This window comes from Chiloscyllium punctatum, chromosome 9, assembly GCF_047496795.1.
Source record: "Chiloscyllium punctatum isolate Juve2018m chromosome 9, sChiPun1.3, whole genome shotgun sequence".
Classification (NCBI taxonomy): Eukaryota; Metazoa; Chordata; class Chondrichthyes; order Orectolobiformes; family Hemiscylliidae; genus Chiloscyllium; species Chiloscyllium punctatum.
The window spans coordinates 18,699,942-18,721,256 of NC_092747.1; the positions used below are offsets into that span (position 1 = coordinate 18,699,942).

The window sequence follows — 21,315 nt, forward strand, 5'->3', positions numbered from 1 at the left end:
GGAGGGTCACTTCCGGCAGTGGCGTCAGGCCCGGTCTGCGGGTGACTTGTTTGAAAAGGAACTGTTCCCGCTTTTAATTTACACTCATGGCGCATTGGAATAAGTTCGAGAAGGATTTAAAGAAGTTGATACAATACATTAGTGGGGTCCCGGAGGATGATCCTGATTTCCAGATGGCGTTGCAGTTCACCTGGTCTAATGTCAGGTAATATCGATGAGTTGGAGACGCCGGTCTTGGACTGGCGTGTAAAAAGTTTAAAAATCACATAACACCCGGTTATAGTCCAACAGGTTTAATTGGAAGCACTAGCTTTCGAAGCGCTGCTCCTTTATCCTTCAGGTATTGAAGGACCAACACTCCGAAAGCTCGTGCTTCCAATTAAACCTATTGGACTATAACCTGATATTGTGTGATTTTTTTTCACAATATTGAGAATCCGTGTAATTTGGAAGCTATATATTCAGTGGCTGTAACAACAAGCGTGCTGTTAAATATCGCCTTTAACTTAACAATGTGATCCCTCCTTCCCAGACAGTTTACGGATAGAAATGTTAACTCTGTTTTTCTCTCCGCTGATGCTGCCAGACCCGCTGAGTTTCTGCAGCCCTTTCTGCGTATGTTTCAGATTACTGGGGTGTTAGGGAACAATCTTTGACACCATTTCAGGCAGGTAAGGGGGCCGCATGCGGCCAGACATCAATAGCTTGACTAAAATAGATGGCCTTTTAAGAACTAACTTAAAAGGAGATTTCAGGAGAAAATTATGCAGTTTAGAGCCTGGGGAGTGGTGGAGAAACTAATATAAGGGGAGATTGAGGCAAAAGATCAATATTGTTTTTCCTCAAAGATCTTGGAAGGATTGTAGGGGGTGTGGGGAGTGGGTGGGAGGGAGGGCTAGGTATGGAGGTGCTATCAAAATCATCACAATACTTTAGAAGAATTCCTAGAGTCATAGAGATGTACATCATGGAAACAGACCCTTGAGTCCGAATGGTCCATGCCAACCAGATATCTTAACCTAATCTAGTCCCATTTGCCAGCACTTGCCCCCAATCCCTCTCAACCCTTCCTTTTCATATACCCATCCAGATACCTTTAAATGCTGTAACTGTACTAGTCTCCACATGCACTACCCTCTGCATGAAAAAGTTGACCCTTTGGTCTGTTTTGAAATGTTTTCCTCTCCCCCTAAACCTATGCCCTCTAGTTCTGGACTCACCCACCACAGGAAAAAGATCTTGGATGGCTTTCTGAGCTGATATGTTGAGGAACCAACAAGAGAACAGGCCAACTTTGACTGGGTATTGAAGTAACTCCATAACCATGAGAGGGAAATTGTGTGGCAAATATCACTATACTTGATCATGACTGGCCAACAGTGGACTGCCATCATCAAATAACACAAGTCTATAATGAAAAAGAAACTTACACTACAGCAGAAACTGACCAAACTGATTCACAGTAAGGACAAGGACAAACCAGACTCATGGATAAGAAATTTATCCAACAGAGCATTAAAAGACACTGAGAAAGCTGCCCCTAATGTGTGGACTTTACTATAATCACAGAGACGTTAACAAAACGGATTTCCTAGCTGCTCTTGAATTGATGCTGAAAACCAATGGACTCTCAGACGAAACACAACAGTTGATCTGACAAACTATAGTCCCAACCCTGAAATAAAGAAATTAATTGAACAGCCTCAATACAACAGAAAGAAAAGCCCTTGAAGAACTAAAGAAAGATAAAAACTTCATATCCTACCAGCGGACAAAGGGCACAAGGCTGTCATAATAAACAAACCAGACTACCTTGAAAAAGCACAGGTGCTACTTGTGGAGACCGACATATACCAACAGGTGGAGATAGACCCCACGCCAGTGAGAAAACAAAAACATTTATCTACTGAATAAACCCAAACAGACTGGACAGATAGCCAACACAGATTACCTCAGAATGAAACACCCCTCCCCACCCCTTTTGCAGACTCCCCTAGGTGCATAAACCAGACACCCCCCTCAGATCCATAGTTTCTCTACTGGGCACACTGACACATAAGCTGGCCAAGGAGCTACAACAGAGACTGAAACACCTTGTTAACAGATCAACCCATGCCATGCATTCAACCCAGGAATTCCTTAACCTCAAAAACATAAAAATTGACAATGATGAAATCATAGTATAATTGACATTATAGCACTGTTTAATTCCATTGATGTGCCACTAGCTAAAGAAACACACATGACACCACTAGAAGAACCAGAAACGTTGACCCTCAACAACACCATAAGCAAGGCAATATGCTCAAACTACTAGGCTTATGCCTCACCAATTGCTTAGTCTTCAACAGACAAATATCAGCAAATCAGTGGCACACCCATGGGATCACCCATCTGAGGATTTGTAGTGGAAGCAGTCTTGCAAAGATTGGAACACACAGCCTTCCCACGATCCAACCAAAGCAATGGATTAGATGCATGGATGACACATTTGTCATCAAACACATTAAATTAGAGGAAACGTATCATCTCATCAACAACATATTCACTAAAGAGGAGAACAACAATCAGCTCCCGTTCCTAGACTGGGAGAAAGTGAGGACTGCAGATGCTGATGCTCAGAGTCAAAACGTATGGTACAAGAAAAGCACAGCCAGTCAGGCAACATCCAACGAGCTGGAGAGTTAACTTTTCAAGCATAAGCTCTTCATCAGGAACAGCTGGTGTTTGAAATGTCAATTCTTCTGCTCCTTGGATGCTGCCTGACTGGCTGTGCATTTCCAGCACCACACTTTTTTTGACTCCCATTCAAAATCTCATGTAACACCTGCCATAAGCACATCATTGGACAGATCGGCAGAAAACTAGCAATCTGGATACGGGCACACCAACTAATAATGAGACAGCATAACCAATTCTCCCTCATCTCAATACATGCAGATAAGGAGGGCCTCCAATTTGACTGGGACAACGTTACCATCCTCAGCCAAACTCAACAGAGATACGTATGGGAATTCCTAGAGGCCTGGTTTTCAGCCCAGAATGCCATCATCAAACCTGTGGAAATAGACTCCATATACAAACCACTGCAGAGAAAAACCAGAACTGACAACACCCAACTGAACAGACCAAATCATCTAAATATCAAGCAGAGTAGAACAGTAATGCTTCACGGAAGTCGCACTGGTGATATTACCTAGTTTGGTGACAAAACATCTGCATGACAACCCATCAGCTCAGTGAGCAAACCAGCAACTGTGTAAGTCCACAAAGGCAGGTATCCTGTCCCCAAGTCACTCTTTATTTACACATGCATAGTACATGATACTGAGCCAGCTTGCAGCAGAACCCCGAATACTCCTATTTCTTTTTATTGTCCCGTCCTTTGATACAACAAAGAAGAGTCCTTTCACACACTGCTCCAGCTCCCAGAGAGAACAGAAGCTCTGGTACTCCTGTTTATTTCTTTTTCTTTTTTTTCCCATTACCCCCACACCACCACCTAACTGCAGTAGTGCTTATTTTTCCCCCCATACCCAAGTGTGTGTGCAGGTGTGAGACATTGTGAAATACTCCTATTTCTTTTTTTTTCCACTCACTGGTCCAGCTCCCTCAAGAGCCAGCTTTCAGAGTGAACAGAACCTCTCTCACTTCTGTTTATTTATTTTTTCTTTTTTGACACTTTTTTTTCTCTTACCCCCACACTACTGCCTAACTGCGGTAGTGCTTATTTTTTCCCCAGCACCCATGTTGTGTGTATGCAAGTGTAAGACACAGTGAAAGACACAAGGTGCACAAATCTTTATTCGGTTTCCACCACCAGGAAGAAAAGAAACACCTGTGTGGCCTGTGACAAGCAGTGCCCTTCACATCAAAGGGCAATGCTGTGTGATCAAACAGTGAAGGGGAGGGCAGGGATTAAATCAAAATAGAGTTGGAGGGGGAAATAATGCACTCCACTCCCTGCGGTGCCCACCTTTCCCCGAACAACTCCAGGGCATTGTTGGACACCGCATACTCCTTTTCTAAAGACACCCGGGCTCTAATGTAACCGCAGAAGAGGGGCTGACAGTCGGCCCTAATGACCCCCTCCACGGCCCGCTGCCTGGACCTGTTTATGGCCAGTTTGGCCAGGCCCAGGAGCAGACCCATGAGGAGATCTTCAGACCTGTACTCCTGTTTCTTTTTTTTTCTTTTGTTTTACAGAATCCCTGTCACTCCTGTTTTTTTTAAGTGCTTATTCTTCCCCAGCACCCATGTTGTGCATGTGCAGGTGTGAGACATAGTGAAAGACACAAGGTGCACGAATCTTTATACATGTACTCCTGTTTTTTTTTGTTTGTTCTTATTTTTTCTTAACCTCTGGCACTCCTGTTTTTTTTTAAACCCCCCACACTACCGCCTAACTGCGGTAGTGCTTATTTTTTTCCCCAGCACCCATGTTGTATGTGCAAGTGTGAGACATGGTGAAAGACACAAGGTGCACGAATCTTTATTCATGTTCTCCTGTTTCTTTTTCTTTTTTTTTTCTTTTTTTCAGAGCTCTCTGGATGTGGGGCATCTGAGAGCTGGTCCCAGAATCAGTTCCCCCTTCCTCTCAGACACCTTCAAGGAGGAGAGTCCTTGCACACACACTGATCCAGCTCTCAGAATGAACGGAACCTCTGACACTCCTATTTATTTTTTTTTCTTTTCTTTTTCTTTTCTCTTTCTTTACCTCCACACCACCACCTAACTGCGGTAGTGCTTATTTTTCCCCCAGCACCCATGTTGTGTGTGTGCAGGTGTGAGACACAAGGTGTACGAATCTTTATTCAATTTCCACCACCAGGAAGAAAGGAAAACACCCGAGTGGCCAGTGATAAGCAGTGCCCTTCACAATAGGCAATGCTCTGTGATAAAACAGTGAAGGGGAGGGCAGGGATTAAATCAAAATAGAGTTGGCGGGGGAAATAAGACACACCATTCCCTGCAGCGCCCACCGCTCCCTGAGCAACCCCCAGGTGTCGGTGGCCACTGTGTGCTCCCTCTCCAGAGACACCCCAGCTCTAATGTATCCGCGGAAGAGGGGCAGGCAGTCGGCCCTAACGACCCCCTCCACCGCCCGCTGCCTGGACCTGTTTATGGCCAGTTTGGCCAGGCCCAGGAGCAGACCCACGAGGAGATCTTCAGACCTGTACTCCTGTTTTTTTTTCTTCTTTTGTTTTACAGAATCCCTGTCACTTCTGTTTATTGTTTTTTTCTCTTCTTTTCTTATTTTTACACAATCCCTGTCACTCCTGTTTTTTTTAGTGCTTTTCTTCCCCAGCACCCATGTTGTGCATGTGCAGGTATGAGACACAGTGAAAGACACAAGGTATACAAATTTTTATTCATGTAGTCCTGTTTTTTTTTTGTTTATTCTTTTTTTTCTTAACCTCTGGCACTCCTGTTTTTTTTAAACCCCCCACACTACCACCTAACTGCGGTAGTGCTTATTTTTTCCCCAGCACCTATGTTGTGTGTGTGCAGGTGTGAGACATGGTGAAAGACACAAGGTGCACAAATCTTTATTCATGTACTCCTGTTTCTTTTTGTCAGCTAGGACTCCTTGATTGGACTGGGTTAACTGTCCCAATTAGGGAAGTTATATTCTGTGAGATGCACCTGGCTGTCCTCGTTAAAATTACTACAGGTATTATGCAATGAGAAAGGAATAATTGGTAATGTAGTTGTGAGAGACCTTTTAAGGAGGAGCGAGCATAATATGATAGTACTTTTCATCAAAATGTATAGTGAGGTAGTTGAAACTGTATATCAACTGTACATTTTGCATTCTGCGGTCATTTTACAAAGTCATAAACAACCTTTTCTGTTCTGAGGAAGCCCTTATTTAAAAAAATGCACTCAATGAAGCAATGCAGAAACTATTTGTCTATGAGATGAGATTCCTGAATTTTAAAAAGGGAAACAGTAGTATAAGTTTTGAGTTAGCTGTGATGGTTTGGGAAATATTACTGAAAGTAATGACAGCAGACTAGCAATGGCAAACATAAAAGTTGTTTATTCCTGTCTGGCACAGGAATGCAAAGAGAAAAGTGGCCAAAACATGACTTTAGCGGAAAGTTAGAAATAGTATTAGATGTAAAAAAGATACATATAAATTTCCAAAAAAAAGCAAATCAGCGATGTTCATAATAAGTTAGTGGAGCAGGGTCAATAGGTTGAATGGACCATTCCTGCTCCTACCTCTTATGTTTCAAAGCAAAGATGAGAATTTCAGAATTGAGGCATTGTTTGATGAGGACTTAACATAGATCAGCTTGTGTAGAAGTGATGGGTGAGTGGGGTTTGATGTTTAGGACAAGGGCAATAGCATTTTGAATGACCTTGCATCTGCAACAGGTGAAACATAGGCATCCAACTAGGGGAGCATTGGAATACACAAGTCTATAAGTAACAAGGTTATGAATGTGCATTTCAGTTGCAGATGGCTACGAAAAGGGTGATTAAACTGAAGTGGATACAGCTGATTTTAGCAATGGTGTGGATGTGTGGTAGAAAGCTGATATCAGGGTCAAATATGGCATCACAATTGCAAGAAGTCTGGTTCAACTCCAGCTGGTTGCTAATGGAGAGTTGGATTTGGTGACTGGGGATTGGAGTATGCGACAGGAACTGAACAAAGTGCTCTCTGTTTCCTTAATGCTGAATTTGAGGTTTGCTACAAATATAAATTTGGAAGATCCACAATTGAACACAGTGATATAAATTTAATCCTCAAGCAATGTGGCAGTTTATATGTGCTGAATGCATATATACCCCAATGTGGAAGAACTGCTGTACATTGGACATCAAAATTCAGAATACTCAACTGTGCATTTTGTGTTGAGTGGTCATTCCACAAAACCACAAACAACTTTTTCTATTCCTTGTTTAAAAGTATACATTCACTAGAACAATGCAGAGACTATGTTTGTGCTGCAGCATTGGTTGCCACCATGTGGTTGGAAGATGGTTTTCACTTACAGCAGTAGATTAGAGGCCGCAAGCAGGCGTAATTGTGATCAAACCAACTTCTGTCTGCTTTTTGCATACTTTTAACATCCAATTCAAATTTTGAAAATGTTAGGAGCAGCATACCTCTTCATCAACTTGGCTGAAGTATAATAGTTATAACCACATACATGTTTTGAAAATTATCTTTTATTTTAATTATTTCATTAATTATGCTAATGAAAAGAAACATTTGTGTCGATTCCAGCACCAATAAAGCCTTGCTAGCTTTGTAGGAAGTTATAATTTGTTTCTGGTTTGTCTGTTTTATTCTATTTCTTTTTCCTATTGCATGATATTTGGTTTTGACTTTTTAATTTTTCTTTCAGATTCCATCGATTTCTTGATGTAGACAATCAGAAAATAGCACGTGTGATTGATGGGTGAGCTTCTTCCATCTCTTATACATGCGCCTTATTTTACAGAAGTTACGAAATGCTGTCAACTGACCTTAACTTTTGCTTCTCAGAATCCACGAAAAACTGATTATTCATTCAGAACTCCCTAAAGCTGTAAGCTGGCGGAGGTTAACAGATGAATTTCTGGAGTTGCCCCTTGAGACTGTCGAAGGAACAAAGGTAACCAGTTTTCGTCTAAGTCTTGTGTTAAATTGAACTCTGCTTCACTGTTTCAACATTTTGTGTATTCTTAAGAACTGAACAATGCAATCATTTGTTTAAAAAAACTTGCTTGTACTTCCACATTGTTTCCACCCTTAAATTTCTCCTGAAGTCATTTATGCCATGCACAAATGATACTTCATGAGTGCTGTATACTCTCCAACATCTCAGCAAATAACGTTTAAAAACAATTGTGGGCGGCACGGTGGCACAGTGGTTAGCACTGCTGCCTCACAGTGCCAGAGATCCGGGTTCAATTCCCGCCTCGGATGACTGACTGTTTGGAGTTTGCACGTTCTCCCCATGTCTGCGTGGGTTTCCTCCCACAGTCCAAAAGTGCAGATTAGGTGAATTGGCCGTGCTAAATTGCCCGTAGTGTTATGGGAATGGATCTGGGTGGGTTGCACTTCAGCGGGTCGGTGTGGACTTGTTGAGCTGAAGGGCCTGTTTCCACACTGTAAGTAACCTAATCTAAAAAAAATTGGCTCAGGCTACTCAAAATATAGAATGAGACAAATATGTGAGCTATTATGGTGTGTGGAATCACATGAAATCTAGGGAGAGAAAGCCATTTGGAAACAGAATTGGCTTGAAGATAGGAGACAAACGGTGATGGTGCAAGATTGTATTTAAGACTGCAGATCTGTGACCAGCAGTGTGCCACAAGGATTGGTGCTCGTTACTTATTTTTTGCATTAATTATCTATAAATGGTTTGAATGTGTATATATGAGGTACAGTTAGTAAGTTTACTGATGACACTAAAATTGGTGATGTGGTGGATGGTGAGGAAGGTTAGCTTAGAATATAATGTGACATTGATCTGATGGGCCAAGGAGTGGCAGATGGAGTTTGATTTAGACCTTGGGGCGCAGGTTCATAGTTCCTTGAAAGTGGAGTCACCGGTAGAAAGCGAAGGAGGTGTTTGGTACATTTGCCTTTATTGTTCAGTGCATTGAGTATAGGAATTGGGATGTTGAGTTGCGGCTTTATAAGACATTGGTAGGCCACTTTTGCAATACTGCTTTCAGTTCTGGTCTGCCTACTATAAGAAAGATGATGTTAACCTTATAAGGGTTCAGAAAAGATTCTAAAAGATGTTGATGGAATTGCGGGGTTTGAGCCATCGGGAATGGCTGAATAGGCTGGGGCTATTTTCCCTGAAGTGTCAGGGGCTGAGGTGTGACCTTATAAAGATGAGAGAGAAAAGAGCTAAAAAGGGACCTCGGTCAACTTTTTCACATAGGGTGTGCGTGTATGGAATGAACTACCAGAGGAAGTGGTGGAGACTGGTGCGAATACTACCTTTGACAGGCATCTGGATGGGCACATGAATGGAAAGGGTTTAGAGGGATATGGGCCAAATGCTAGCAAATGGGGAACTAGGTCAGATTGGGATGTCTAGTAGACACAGATGTATTGGACTGAAGGGTCTGTTTCTGTGCTGTACATCCCTATGTGTGTTTATGTGGTACATAGGTTGTGTGTTTGGTCATTATCACAACTGGTCCCCATGTATATGCATGTCCAGCAGGATTTTCTGGTTAGTGGTTTTCTGGTTAATGGTTAGGAGAGTTTTTCTCTTCCCTGACCTATGTGAATACGGGCAAACAACTAATTTTACCAGTGCAGAGATGGAACACATCCTGCTGGATATGCATGGAGACCGGTTCTATGTAACTCATTAACTTGAAGTTCATAAGCCTGTGGGAGTGCAATTATCCCTGATTTTCAATGTAAAGAAGATTCAACAAGGGGTTCTTTTGAGTTTGAGTTACAGTCAGTTAGCATCCTGTAATTGTACTAAATGAGAAAATGTTCTGCTTCTCAGAATTGTCATCTGTTGCCTGATGAAGTTGGTAATTGCAAATTAAGTAGAAGGACACCTTTCCTCCTCTGCATACCTTGGAGTCATAGCATGGAAATGGGCCCTTTGGCCCAATTTGTCCTTGCTAACCAGGTTTCCTAAACCAAACCAGTCTCATTTGCCCGCGTTTGGCCCATATCCTGTAAACCTTTTCCAACATATACCTTCCAAATGTCTTTTAAATGTTGTGATTGTACTCACCCTGCTACGTCCTTTAGTAGCTTGTTCCATATACATATTCACCTTTGTTAGAAAAAGTGCCCCCTCAGATCCCTTTTAAATCTCTCCCCTCTCATATTAAACCATACCCTCTAGTTTTGATAATGCTTACAATGCTAAGTTCAGGGAGGTGTTCAATGCTTGAAATAATTACGCTTACAAGCTCATGAAACTGCAACTAACCATAATTTGTTCAAATTCTTCACTAAATAACTTCTTTAATTGAGCATTGCGTTTTTATGCATGCATACAAATTTTGTTAAATCAAAAGGGAAAGGGCAAGGGATGGTAATGCTGCAGGTTTCAAAACTAGCAAAAAAGGTTCCAGGTTGAATGTGAGCAGCTGAGACAAGACAGAAATTACAATTGGCATACTCCACATTAGACTGAATTTAATCCAGTGGAGGCGATGGGGTCTGCTGGTGAGAGAGACCGAAAGACTCCCCGCATCTTGTTCCACTTGGATTCTTGACAGGCCAGTGTTGGAGACTCCAGAGCTGGATGCCCTGCCGGTTAAGAATGTTTCTGGAAGTTGGTTCCTGTATTGAATTCTGGATTAGTGGTGCAGGAAGAGCAGAGCAGTTCAGGCAGCATCCAAAGAGCTTCGAAATCGACGTTTCGGGCAAAAGCCCTTCATCAGGAATAAAGGCAGTGAGCCTGAAGCGTGGAGAGATAAGCTAGAGGAGGGTGGGGGTGGGGAGAAAGTAGCATAGAGTACAGTGGGTGAGTGGGGGAGGGGTTGAAGGTGATAGGTCAGGGAGGAGAGGGTGGAGTGGATAGGTAGAAAAGGAGATAGGCAGGTAGGACAAGTCCAGACAAGTCATGGGGACAGTGCTGAGCTGGAAGTTTGGAACTAGGGTGAGGTGGGGGAAGAGGAAATGAGGAAACTGTTGAAGTCTACATTGATGCCCTGGGGTTGAAGTGTTCCGAGGCGGAAGATGAGGCGTTCTTCCTCCAGGCGTCTAGTGGTGAGGGAGCAGCGGTGAAGGAGGCCCAGGACCTCCATGTCCTCGGCAGAGTGGGAGGGGGAGTTGAAATGTTGGGCCACGGGGCGGTGTGGTTGATTGGTGCGGGTGTCCCGGAGATGTTCCCTAAAGCGCTCTGCTAGGAGGCGCCCAGTTTCCCCAATGTAGAGGAGACCGCATCAGGAGCAACGGATACAATAAATGATATTAGTGGATGTGCAAGTAAAACTTTGGATGTGGAAGGCTCCTTTAGGGCCTTGGATAGAGGTGAGGGAGGAGGTGTGGGCACAGGTTTTACAGTTCCTGCGGTGGCAGGGGAAAGTGCCAGGATGGGAGGGTGGGTTGTAGGGGGGCATGGACCTGACCAGGTAGTCACAGAGGGAATGGTCTTTGCGGAAGGCGGAAAGGGGTGGGGAGGGAAATATATCCCTGGTGGTAGGGTCTGTTTGGAGGTGGCGGAAATGTCGGCGGATGATTTGGTTTATGCGAAGGTTGGTCGGGTGGAAGGTGAGCACCAGGGGCGTTCTGTCCTTGTTACGGTTGGAGGGGTGGGGTCTGAGGGCGGAGGTGCGGGATGTGGACAAGATGCGTTAGAAGGCATCTTTAACCACGTGGGAAGGGAAATTGCGGTCTCGAAAGAAGGAGGCCATCTGGTGTGTTTTGTGGTGGAACTGGTCCTCCTGGGAGCAGATACGGCAGAGGTGGAGGAATTGGGAACACCTCAACCCCAGGGCATCAATGTGGACTTCAACAGTTTCCTCATTTCCCCTTCCCCCACCTCACCCGAGTTCCAAACTTCCAGCTCAGCACTGTCCCTGTGACTTGTCCGGACTTGTCCTGCCTGCCTATCTCCTTTTCCACCTATCCACTCCACCCTCTCCTCCCTGACCTATCACCTTCATCCCCTCCCCCGCTCACCCATTGTACTCTATGCTACTTTCTCCCCACCCCCACCCTCCTCTAGCTTATCACTCCACGCTTCGGGCTCACTGCCTTTATTCCTGATGAAGGGCTTTTGCCCGAAACGTCGATTTTGAAGCTCCTTGGATGCTGCCTGAACTGCTGTGCTCTTCCAGCACCACTAATCCTGAATCTGGTTTCCAGCATCTGCAGTCATTGTTTTTACCTTGCTGTATTGAATAGCAGGCCGCTGGGGTGTTAGTAGCTGCAGTTGACACTACACTTATCTGAGGCCTAGGGTTATTAATGGATCCCAGGCCAGAAATGAATGAGGTTGGCAATGGATGGCTATTATTGAGCCTTCCTTTGGGTGTTAGATTCCTTGATGAAGCACAGTGGCACTAATTCACCATTCAGCTTTGTTTGGCAGTAGAATGGGGAGGCTCACCACAGGCTTAATGTGAGGAAGGTGGTGGGATCAACATCAAGCCGTCTTGCTTTATTAAATGCCCCAATACTATCAAACACATCAAAGGTGGGTACAGGGTTTCACCCAGTGACTCGAATGGATAATGTGCTTGGTTCCTATAAACCTGGTTGAAAAAATGCATTTGTTGAGGCTCACACCTGAGCAGTGCTTATTGGACTAAATATATCAATGAAAAACTCAGTCCCTTTTACGATAGGGATGGACATTAGAAAGGCAAATGAATAGCAGAGTAGTGTAGAATGAGAAAGTCCTTGGTTTGATAGTCAGCCGATCCCCTTAGAGTATCACTACTTCAGCAGTCGCAAAAACAGAAATTGCTGGCAAAGCTCAGCAGGTCTGGCAGCATCTGTGAAGAGAAGTCAAATTTAACGTTTTAGGTCCGATGACCGTGATTTCTCTTCACAGGTGCTGCAAGACCTGCTAAATATTTCCTGCAAATTTTGTTTTTGTTTCTGATTTACAGCATCCTCAATTTTTATATTTACTGTACTACTTCAGTCTTAGAGAATTAGGGGTAAAGTTATTCATTTTAATAAAAGTTGAGGATTTTATATTTAGTGTCAGCATTTGTTCTTAATCCCTTGAAACATACACTGATGAATTGCAATTTTTATCTGAAAGGTTTATTTTTATGTAACATATTCCGATAAAATTAACATGAAGTGTCTTCCTTTCAAATTATTGTTGCAGACCAAGGAACACTATGCAATACTTTCCTTTTTATTGGCGCTTTCTGATTCACCAGCTAATTCTCAGTACACTGAGAAGGCAAGACAGAAGGAAGAGGGTGAGTCATTACATCATTCCTTTATTCATTTGTGAATTTGGTTGAACAGTTTGCTATATCAGCAATGTCAGTCCTTGAAGTACAGCAAACTTTGTTTTAACCAGCACTCCTGAACTGGCACTCTCGACAAATCAGCAAAAATTATATACCTGAAGTACCAGATGTTTACTGTATTATTGTGATCTCCACGATGTTCAAGTAGTCAGTTGGGGGTGTGAGTAAGAAAGCTGTCTGCCAGCAAGTTTTATTTAAGGCAAAGTTGCAATTTTGTGTAAGTGATTTGTGTCATAAACAAAGTATAACACTGTGTATACCCCTGCATTGTGTTTCTATTACGTAGTGAGTGTTTTCATATTGATTATGTGGACCTCTTGATCAACTGGAATATTTGATTAACTGGCACACTGCTGGTCCCATAGATGCGAGTCAATAAAAGGTTTGCTGTAATTGAAGTGATTGAAAATGGCATTGAGAAATTTGGGCTAATTTTATTCAGTGTGCATCTGTTCTGAGAGTTAAATGTTACACTCCTCAAACATAAATGTCTATTATATGGCCTCTATTTTTCGCATGAACAGGTGTTGCTATTATTTTTAACTTTGATTTCACTTTTTAAAAAATAAATAAAACTGCCAAATGTTAGGATGGAATTGGAAGAAGGAACAGAAAGTTAAAGTTTTAAGACTTAGAACCTGTCATTAGATTTAGTGTCTGTCAAAAGTTCCTACAATCTGAGAAGATAGTTTTTTATTTCACACAAACACTTGCTGCAATATTTCACTTTCTGCATTACCTGAACGAAGACTGCAGAAAGAAGTTGATGCACATCCTGAAAATTGCACCACATCATGATCTATTTTGCCACACGATCCTGAACTTGTCTAGTTTTTCAATTGTGTTTCTAAATTTACCCCCAATAGGATCTGTGTTGGCTGTTTCCCTACCACGCGCTCAGCGTGTGTCATAACATGTCGTAATGAGTTGATTGAAAACATCTAGCAGCCTGTGGTTGGAGCCAAATGATAGGTTTGAAATCTATTGGAGTCTCCCCAGATGGTTTTGAATGTCTGCTGACTCTAGTTGTAAATGTTTCTGATTTGAGTGTCTTGTGGCACAGTGGTAGTTGTGGGTTCAAGTTCTTCCTGCCATGCTTGGATTGGTTAAAAGTCCTTCAATTACCTGCTGAGTTAAGGATGATTTCTTTGACATCTAACTGTTAGTTATATAACTACCCTGTTATATAACTTTGCAGCAGTGATGTAATCTTGAAGAGATTCAGCTTCATCTCTCTTTGCTTCTCTCCTGTTCCAAAGTTGTCTTATTCCTTTGGATGAAGTTGACATAAACTGGGGCAATGTTAACTGTAAATGAAGTGCTTATTATACTTTTACCCCTAAAATGTAAAAGTACGGAAGAAATGTTCTCTCTTTAGCACTGTATGGATTTGACCAAACCTTCAAATATATCAGGGAGGTAGCTGAGACCATAATTTTTAATATATTTAAAGGCAAGTTGTTCCAGTAATTCAATAGGTTACACTACTCGGCTTTAAGTAAAACACACTTTATTTACAAAACAGTTAAAATACAAAGGAAAGGAAGAAGGATTAATATAATTCAATTCTATTGGAAAACTTAACAGAATAATGGATTACTTAACTACTGAATAGCAACTGTTCCAATATAGTAACATCCCATAAACACTCTCGGCAAAGGCAAATTTAGTAAAATATATTGTCTCACTTGCGATGTTTCTCCGGTTCAGGAGAAAAGAACACCAAGAGAATTTTTTGGCAGAGAGAGAGAGGGGTATGACAGTTTTCACAACCAACTTCAAAACTCCAACAAATACTAAAAACTAAATTAAAACCCTGATTCTGTGAGAGTCAGACTCCATCCATTCCTGCTGTTTGTGTTGTTCCATTTTTAACAAAAAGGTCTCCAAGGTTTCTCAAGCTGTTTACTTTATTGGCTTAGAACTGACAGCTCAGAACTTATGGCTCAAAACCTCACTGCAAAAATATCCAGGGGAAAAAAAAGAACAACCTTGATTATCCGAGCATCAGTTATCCGAATTTCGGATTATCCAAACAAGATCTTAAGGTCCCATAAAAACGCTATTCATTATCTGAACCATCCATTATCTGAACAATCAATTACCCGAACAAAATACTCCCCGCCCATCTCATTCAGATAATCGAGGTTGTTCTGTATACCTCTTAAAGCCATAGTATTGTCACATCACAACCAAATTACAGGGGGACCTCAATTATCCGAACTTAATGGGAGGGCACTATTTCATTCGGATATTCAGCTAATTGAATAAATGCCTTTCCTCTGGGGCTCAGAGTTTTTAAAGCCTGCTCCCTGTTCAGGAGACTGCAGCAGCAGCACAGCGCGCAAGACCCCACCCTCTCCATCCCCGACCCTGTCCAACACCGTCCCGCCCCCAATCCTGTTCAACCCTACCCCGCCCCCAACCTGTCCAATCCTGCCCCAACGCCATTCAATCCCATCCTCCCACCCCCGACTCTGTTCAACACCGTCCCCCACTCCCAACGCCATTCAACCCCGCCCCCCGCCCAACGCCATTTAACCCCGCCCTCACCTCCGACTCCATCCAACACCGACCCCCACTCCCAACCCCATCCAGCACTGCCCCTGCCCCTAACATGCCTCCCCCAACCCTTTTCATCCCGTCCCCAACACCGCGCCCCCCCCCCCCCCCCCCCCCCGACTCCGTGCAAGAATGTCCCCCTGCCCCTAACCCCGTCCAAGACCACCCACCTACTGCCTCCCAACCCCGTACACACCCGCCCCCTCTCTGGGGCAGCTGGACTGGACACCAACAACAAGACTGCTGTTGCTGCTGCCTTTGTGGGGTAAGTCTCCAAATAACGCGCACACACAGATACACACGCAACCTTTTACTGCAATCTTTTGATAGGTTCCACATTTGAGATTATCTGGGGAAGGTGTAGGGTACACCCCTCTGTAGAACTCCAGGGAAAGTGCAGGGGGAGAGAGGGTGTGGGCAGTCAGTCATTTGGAGACGGTGCCTGTTTAATCACTGTAAACAAAAGACGCGATCACTGTTGGGAACACTGTAATGTTTCCACCGGGATCTCGAGATCTCCTTTGGATAATCCGATTTTTGGATAATCGAGGTTCCTCTATGTGTTGAATTTGAATTCTAAAGCTCTTTTGTTTTTAAATGCCAAAATAATTTGCTCACCTGTGTTAATATTCTTAATGTTCTATTCCTGTTTTGGGGAAGATTTTGTATGTCCCTTAAACAACACCTCAAGAATCCCTTTTTATTTCCTGGTCTGATTCTTTGAAGGAGTGCTTCCTTCCTTGTTAATTATTCTTGATGTTTTCATTTTTTTTGTCTTCATTTCATGGTCTGATGATCTGTTCCTTTTTTTTTGTTTTTTTTTCTTGAGCTTCCATTTCTTTCGCAGATGGGTTTCTGCAGTCTTGCCAATGAAAAAATATGGACTTGGGCAATGGAATATAATTCATATTAAATTTGCCATGATAATCACTGATGAAAGTTGCCAAGTGTTAAATAATATTAAATCAGAAGTGCATAACTAGATGATGATGGATCCATTATGAAGAGAAGAAATTACTTTTGCTTAACTTTTTTATTCATTGTTATGCTACATGCAATTGTATAACTTCCAACAGAATATATTCCAAAGGGAGGTATGTAGAAACTCAAGGTGAAGCAATGTAGGGAGTAAATAGAAACCAGACATAGCCGGAATGTTGGCTTTTTCAAAATATTTTGGAAATAAACAAGGGTAATGATGCAAGAGAGTTTGAAAGGAAATTACAAAGTGCAGACTGGAAGGACAGCAGCAGATGGTAAATTAGAGGGTGTCAGGGGAATACTTAATTTTTGATTGGTAGAAGAGAGCTTGAACAAAAAGATGGATTTTAAGGCAGGTCTTAATGAATGTTCACATTGAAGAATGAGACTAAGGTGCTGAATCCAGGGCTGCAAATGGTAAGGGAAAGGTGAATTTGCAAAAGAGGCTGCAGTTAGAAAGACATTAAGTCGAGGTATGGTGCTATATCTTACAAAAAAGTGGAGAAGTAAGATTTTTTAAGAAGTTTAATCAAGAACAAGAACTTTAGATAAAATGCAACTTACTGTTGCACTGACTGAAGTGTGTTGTTTTTGTGTAGTGCAACAAGATGATTTTGACTGGGGGAAATACCTAATGGAAGGTGAAGAAATTGATATCGGCCCATATCCAGACACTCCAGTGAGTAACCTCCCTGAATTTTATTCTTTTCTTTTGTCCATTGGCTCTTGCTGTGCTTTTCCAGTTGGAAGGCAACTTGCATCTTTTTGGGCATCTATCAAGTCACTACTGAAAGGTATGTGTGTGCAGCCTTTTATAATACTTACTCTCTCTGAGAAAGGGGAAATTCTCTGCTGTTTTCCTATGAGCTAAGGTACACAACTCTGTCTAATATTGCTGACAACTTGCATTCTACTTAATTATTCAATGGTGGAGCAGGTTGAAGGGCCAATTGGCCTATTCCAGATGTTCCAATAAATGTTGCATTGATTTCCAACATGTTACCTGGAAATAAATATTTTAATTTTTTTTTGTATGTGTTGAGTATATTTTGCCCTCCTTTTCTGTTTAAGCTTACAAGCTCATGGTTAAATTACCATGACACAATTTGAGGAATTTAACCAGTCACTTACGTTACTGCCTGACCCTGCCCACTAAATTTTATTGTTTGTTGGATTTTAAATTTGGGGTTTTCTCTATATAACTTTTAGATTGTCATACTTCTGATGAGCTGATCAGAAATGTGCTGAGTCCATTCTCATGAAGTACTTGGTCTTCTCATAAAATTCTGTTAATATATGACCATGGAATTAAAGATATTTTCTAATCAACATGCTCAGACGTACCGCTGGAGTAGGTGGGACTTGAACCTGGGCCTCCTGGCTTAAGGCGAGACACACTATCACTATGTCACAACAGCCCTTAACAATGGGCTATATCCATCACTCTTTGTTAAAATCTATAGGGGATCAGCTTGTTGAATTTAGGAATCAATTAAAATTCCATTCAACTATGTTGTTTACATAGATGTGTCAACATTTGGAAAGGCAATAAGATTGACTTTTAAATGTTTGCAATTAGCCGATTTAATTAGATTGGAGAATGAACATGAGAATTCAAGGAAGGAATAAGCCATCGCCCTTCCCAAATTTGCTCCATTGCACTCAAAAATCATGGTCGATCGGATTATAACCTCAACTCCATGTTTCTGTATACCCCTGCAAACCTTTCACCTCCTTCGTTGTCTAGAATCTATCCAACTCTCCTTTAAAAATATTTAAAGGTGCTATTTCTACTGCCTTTTGCGAATGACATTTGGCACCTTAGAGCAATAAAAATAGCCTCATCAGTGTCTTAAATAGACCCCGTCCCCTTATTTTCAAATGGTGATCTCTAGTTCTAGATTCTCCGACACAAAGAAACATTAGCCACACTATTGGGATACTTCAGGATGTTATATATTTTGATCAAGTCACCTCTTACTCCAACATACTGTAGCAGATACAACAGATGTATACCACTCCTACAAATGAGTTCTTGCTTTAATGTTTCTATATCTCTACCTAAAATATTGTTGCATCCTGGTTTCTTGGACTTGGGTCTTTTTCACAAATACCATCAATCACCCCTTCACCTTTTCCTAGTTTCTTATTCCTAAATGTCTTGCTCTCTTCAATATTCAGATCTTAAACTATGTCACCTTGCGGCAATGTCTCTGAAGTTAGCGGCTATCAGATCATAATTATTTAGATCATATTATGCTTTCAGTTAATCTGTTTTGTTCTGAACACACTGAACATTCAGATACAGAGCCTTGAGTTTTTTTCAGTAATTTAGAAACATACAAACAAGGAATAAGAGTCAGCCATTCAATCACGCAAGCCTGCTTTGCTTGATATGATTATAACCCCAAATCCAAATTCTTGCCTACCCATAATAACCTTTCATCCTTTTGTTTCAGGAGACTATAATACTTAGCAGCAGAAGTAGGCCAATTAGTACATCGAGTCTGTTCTACCATTCAAAGAGATCGTGTTTGATCTGATAATCCTCAATTCCACTTTCTTGTTTATTCTCCATATCTATTGATATCCTTGATGTGGGTAAATCACCACAAGCTACCTTTTTAATTTGGCTCGGTATTAACAAATCTCACAGACAGTCAAGTACTGAAACAATGATATAAACTTTATTGTAAGTACCAACCAAAATAAGACCCCTCAAGTAAGCAATGTCGACAGTGCGTTGCTGGAAAAATGCAGCTGTTCAGGCAGCATCCAAGGAGCAGGAGAATCAACATTTCGGGCAGAAGCCCTTCATCCCTCAAGAAAGCAGTTACCTCACAACCCAATTTAGCTATTACCTGATTAGTGATGGAATCAGGCAACGATTTCACCAACAATGTCTGTCTCTGGAAGTCTCCATGGTTTGATCCTTATGCAGTGTTGTTCTTCGAAGTTCTGTTACTTGCTTGTTCTGATGTTGAATTCTTATACAATTTTCTCCCTTTCAAGTTTCTGATGTGACGTTGATAATTTGTCCCCAACATTGATTACATTTCCTGCAATTAACTTCCTAAATTCTTCTGCAGGGCAATAAGTTGTCCTTTTTAGCAATAAAGCATCTAATTTATCAAGCAGGTGTCAAAGCAGTTGTGATCTCCTTTCTCCCAGGAAACATTGTTTATGTTGCTTCTTTCCAGGGATGGTTAGTTCACTCGTTGCTTTCAGTCTTTGGTTAATAGCTTGTCTTTGTCACTTTCATCTTGAGAAACAATTTATTCCAAAAAAAAATTCTTATTCTTTCAATTCATGAAGTTAAAGTTTTGAAGTTTACATTGTCACACCTAGAGTCATAGAGATGTACAGCATCTTTGGTCCAACCGGTCCACGCTGACCAGATATCCCAACCCAATCTAGTCCCACCTGCCAGCACCTGGCCCATGTCCCTCCAAACCCTTCCTATTAATATACCCATCCAAATGCCTCTTAAATGTTGCAATTGTATCAGCCTCCACCACATCCTCTGGCAGTTCATTCCATACACGTACCATCCTCTGCGTGAAAATGTTGTCCCTTAGGTCCATTTTTTTTGCCCCTCTCATCCTAAACCTATGCCCTCTAGTTCTGGACTCCCTGATCCCAGGGAAAAGACTTTGTCTATTTATCCTATTCATGCCCCTCAAAATTTTGTAAACATCTATAAGGTCACCCCTCAGCCTCCGATGCTCCAGGGAAAACAGCCCCAGCCTGTTCAGCCTCTCCCTATAGCTCAAATCCTCCAACCCTGGCAACGTCCTTGTAAATCTTTTTTGAACCCTTTCAAGTTTCACAACATCTTTCCGATAGGAAGGAGACCAGAATTGCACGCAATATTCTAACAGTGGTCCAACCAATGTCCTGTGCAGCTGCAACATGACCTCCCGACTCCTGTACTCAATACTCTTACCAATAAAGGAAAGCATACCAAACGCCTTCTTCACTATCCTGTCTACCTGCAATTCCATTTTCAAGGAGCTATGAACCTGCACTCCAAGGTCTCTTTGTTCAGCAACACTCCCTAGGACCTTACCATTAAGTGTATAAGTCCTGCTAAAATTTGCTTTCCCAAAATGCAGCACCTCGCATTTATCTGAATTAAACTCTATCTGGCTCTTCTCAGCCCATTGGCCCATCTGGTCCAGGTCCTGTTGTAATGATTACAGTTCTATCTCAGCCTGAAATATACTTAATGACCCTAATTCTTGTAAACTGAAGTAAGTGCCAACCCACCCAACCTCTCTTCATAAGAAAATCCCTCAATACCTGGGATCAACCTAGTGAGCCTTCTTTGTATTTCCACAAATGATAGTATATCTCCCCTTAGAAAAGGGGTCCAAAACTGTTCACAACATTCTAAATGTGGTGTTAGCTCCATGTTTAGATTTAACAAGATCTTCCTATTCTTGTGCTCCACTTGCTTTCAAATAAAGGCCAGCATTCCATTTGCATTTAATTTGACCCATTGAACTTGTATCCTCACTTTTTTGTGATTTATGCACAAGATCTACCAAATCCGTCTGTGCTACAAGTTTCCACAGTGTTTCTCCATTTAAATTACATTCAGCTTCTCTGTCGTTCTTGCCAAAGTGTGTAACCTGACGTCTTCTCACATTATATTCCATCTTCTTGTTTCAGTCAAGTTACCTTTTACTTTTCTAAAATCCATCAGGTACACATCAATCTTCTTCAATTTTTCCTCAAACGTTGACCTACTCAGTCTAGCTATTAGCCTGGTAAGCTTTCTCGGACTTGCTTGCAAAACATTTACATCCTTGCTTAAGTAAGATGGCCCATACT

At 41.9% G+C, this 21,315-nt stretch overlaps 1 protein-coding gene across 5 annotated transcripts in view; it reads left to right on the top strand.

Annotated features, from left to right (window-relative positions):
- Nucleotides 1-5: 5 nt before the first annotated feature.
- tubgcp5 (tubulin gamma complex component 5) overlaps nt 6-21,315 on the top strand; it is a 74,225-nt gene continuing 52,915 nt past the window's right edge. For all 5 annotated transcript variants that reach the window (XM_072576962.1, XM_072576963.1, XM_072576965.1 and 2 more), the window contains exons 1-5: nt 6-205; nt 7,365-7,418; nt 7,505-7,613; nt 12,786-12,882; nt 17,079-17,158. In XM_072576962.1, coding sequence (XP_072433063.1) covers nt 87-205; nt 7,365-7,418; nt 7,505-7,613; nt 12,786-12,882; nt 17,079-17,158 — 459 coding nt within the window. In that variant the 5' untranslated portion in view covers nt 6-86. The remainder of the gene's footprint in view (nt 206-7,364; nt 7,419-7,504; nt 7,614-12,785; nt 12,883-17,078; nt 17,159-21,315) is intronic.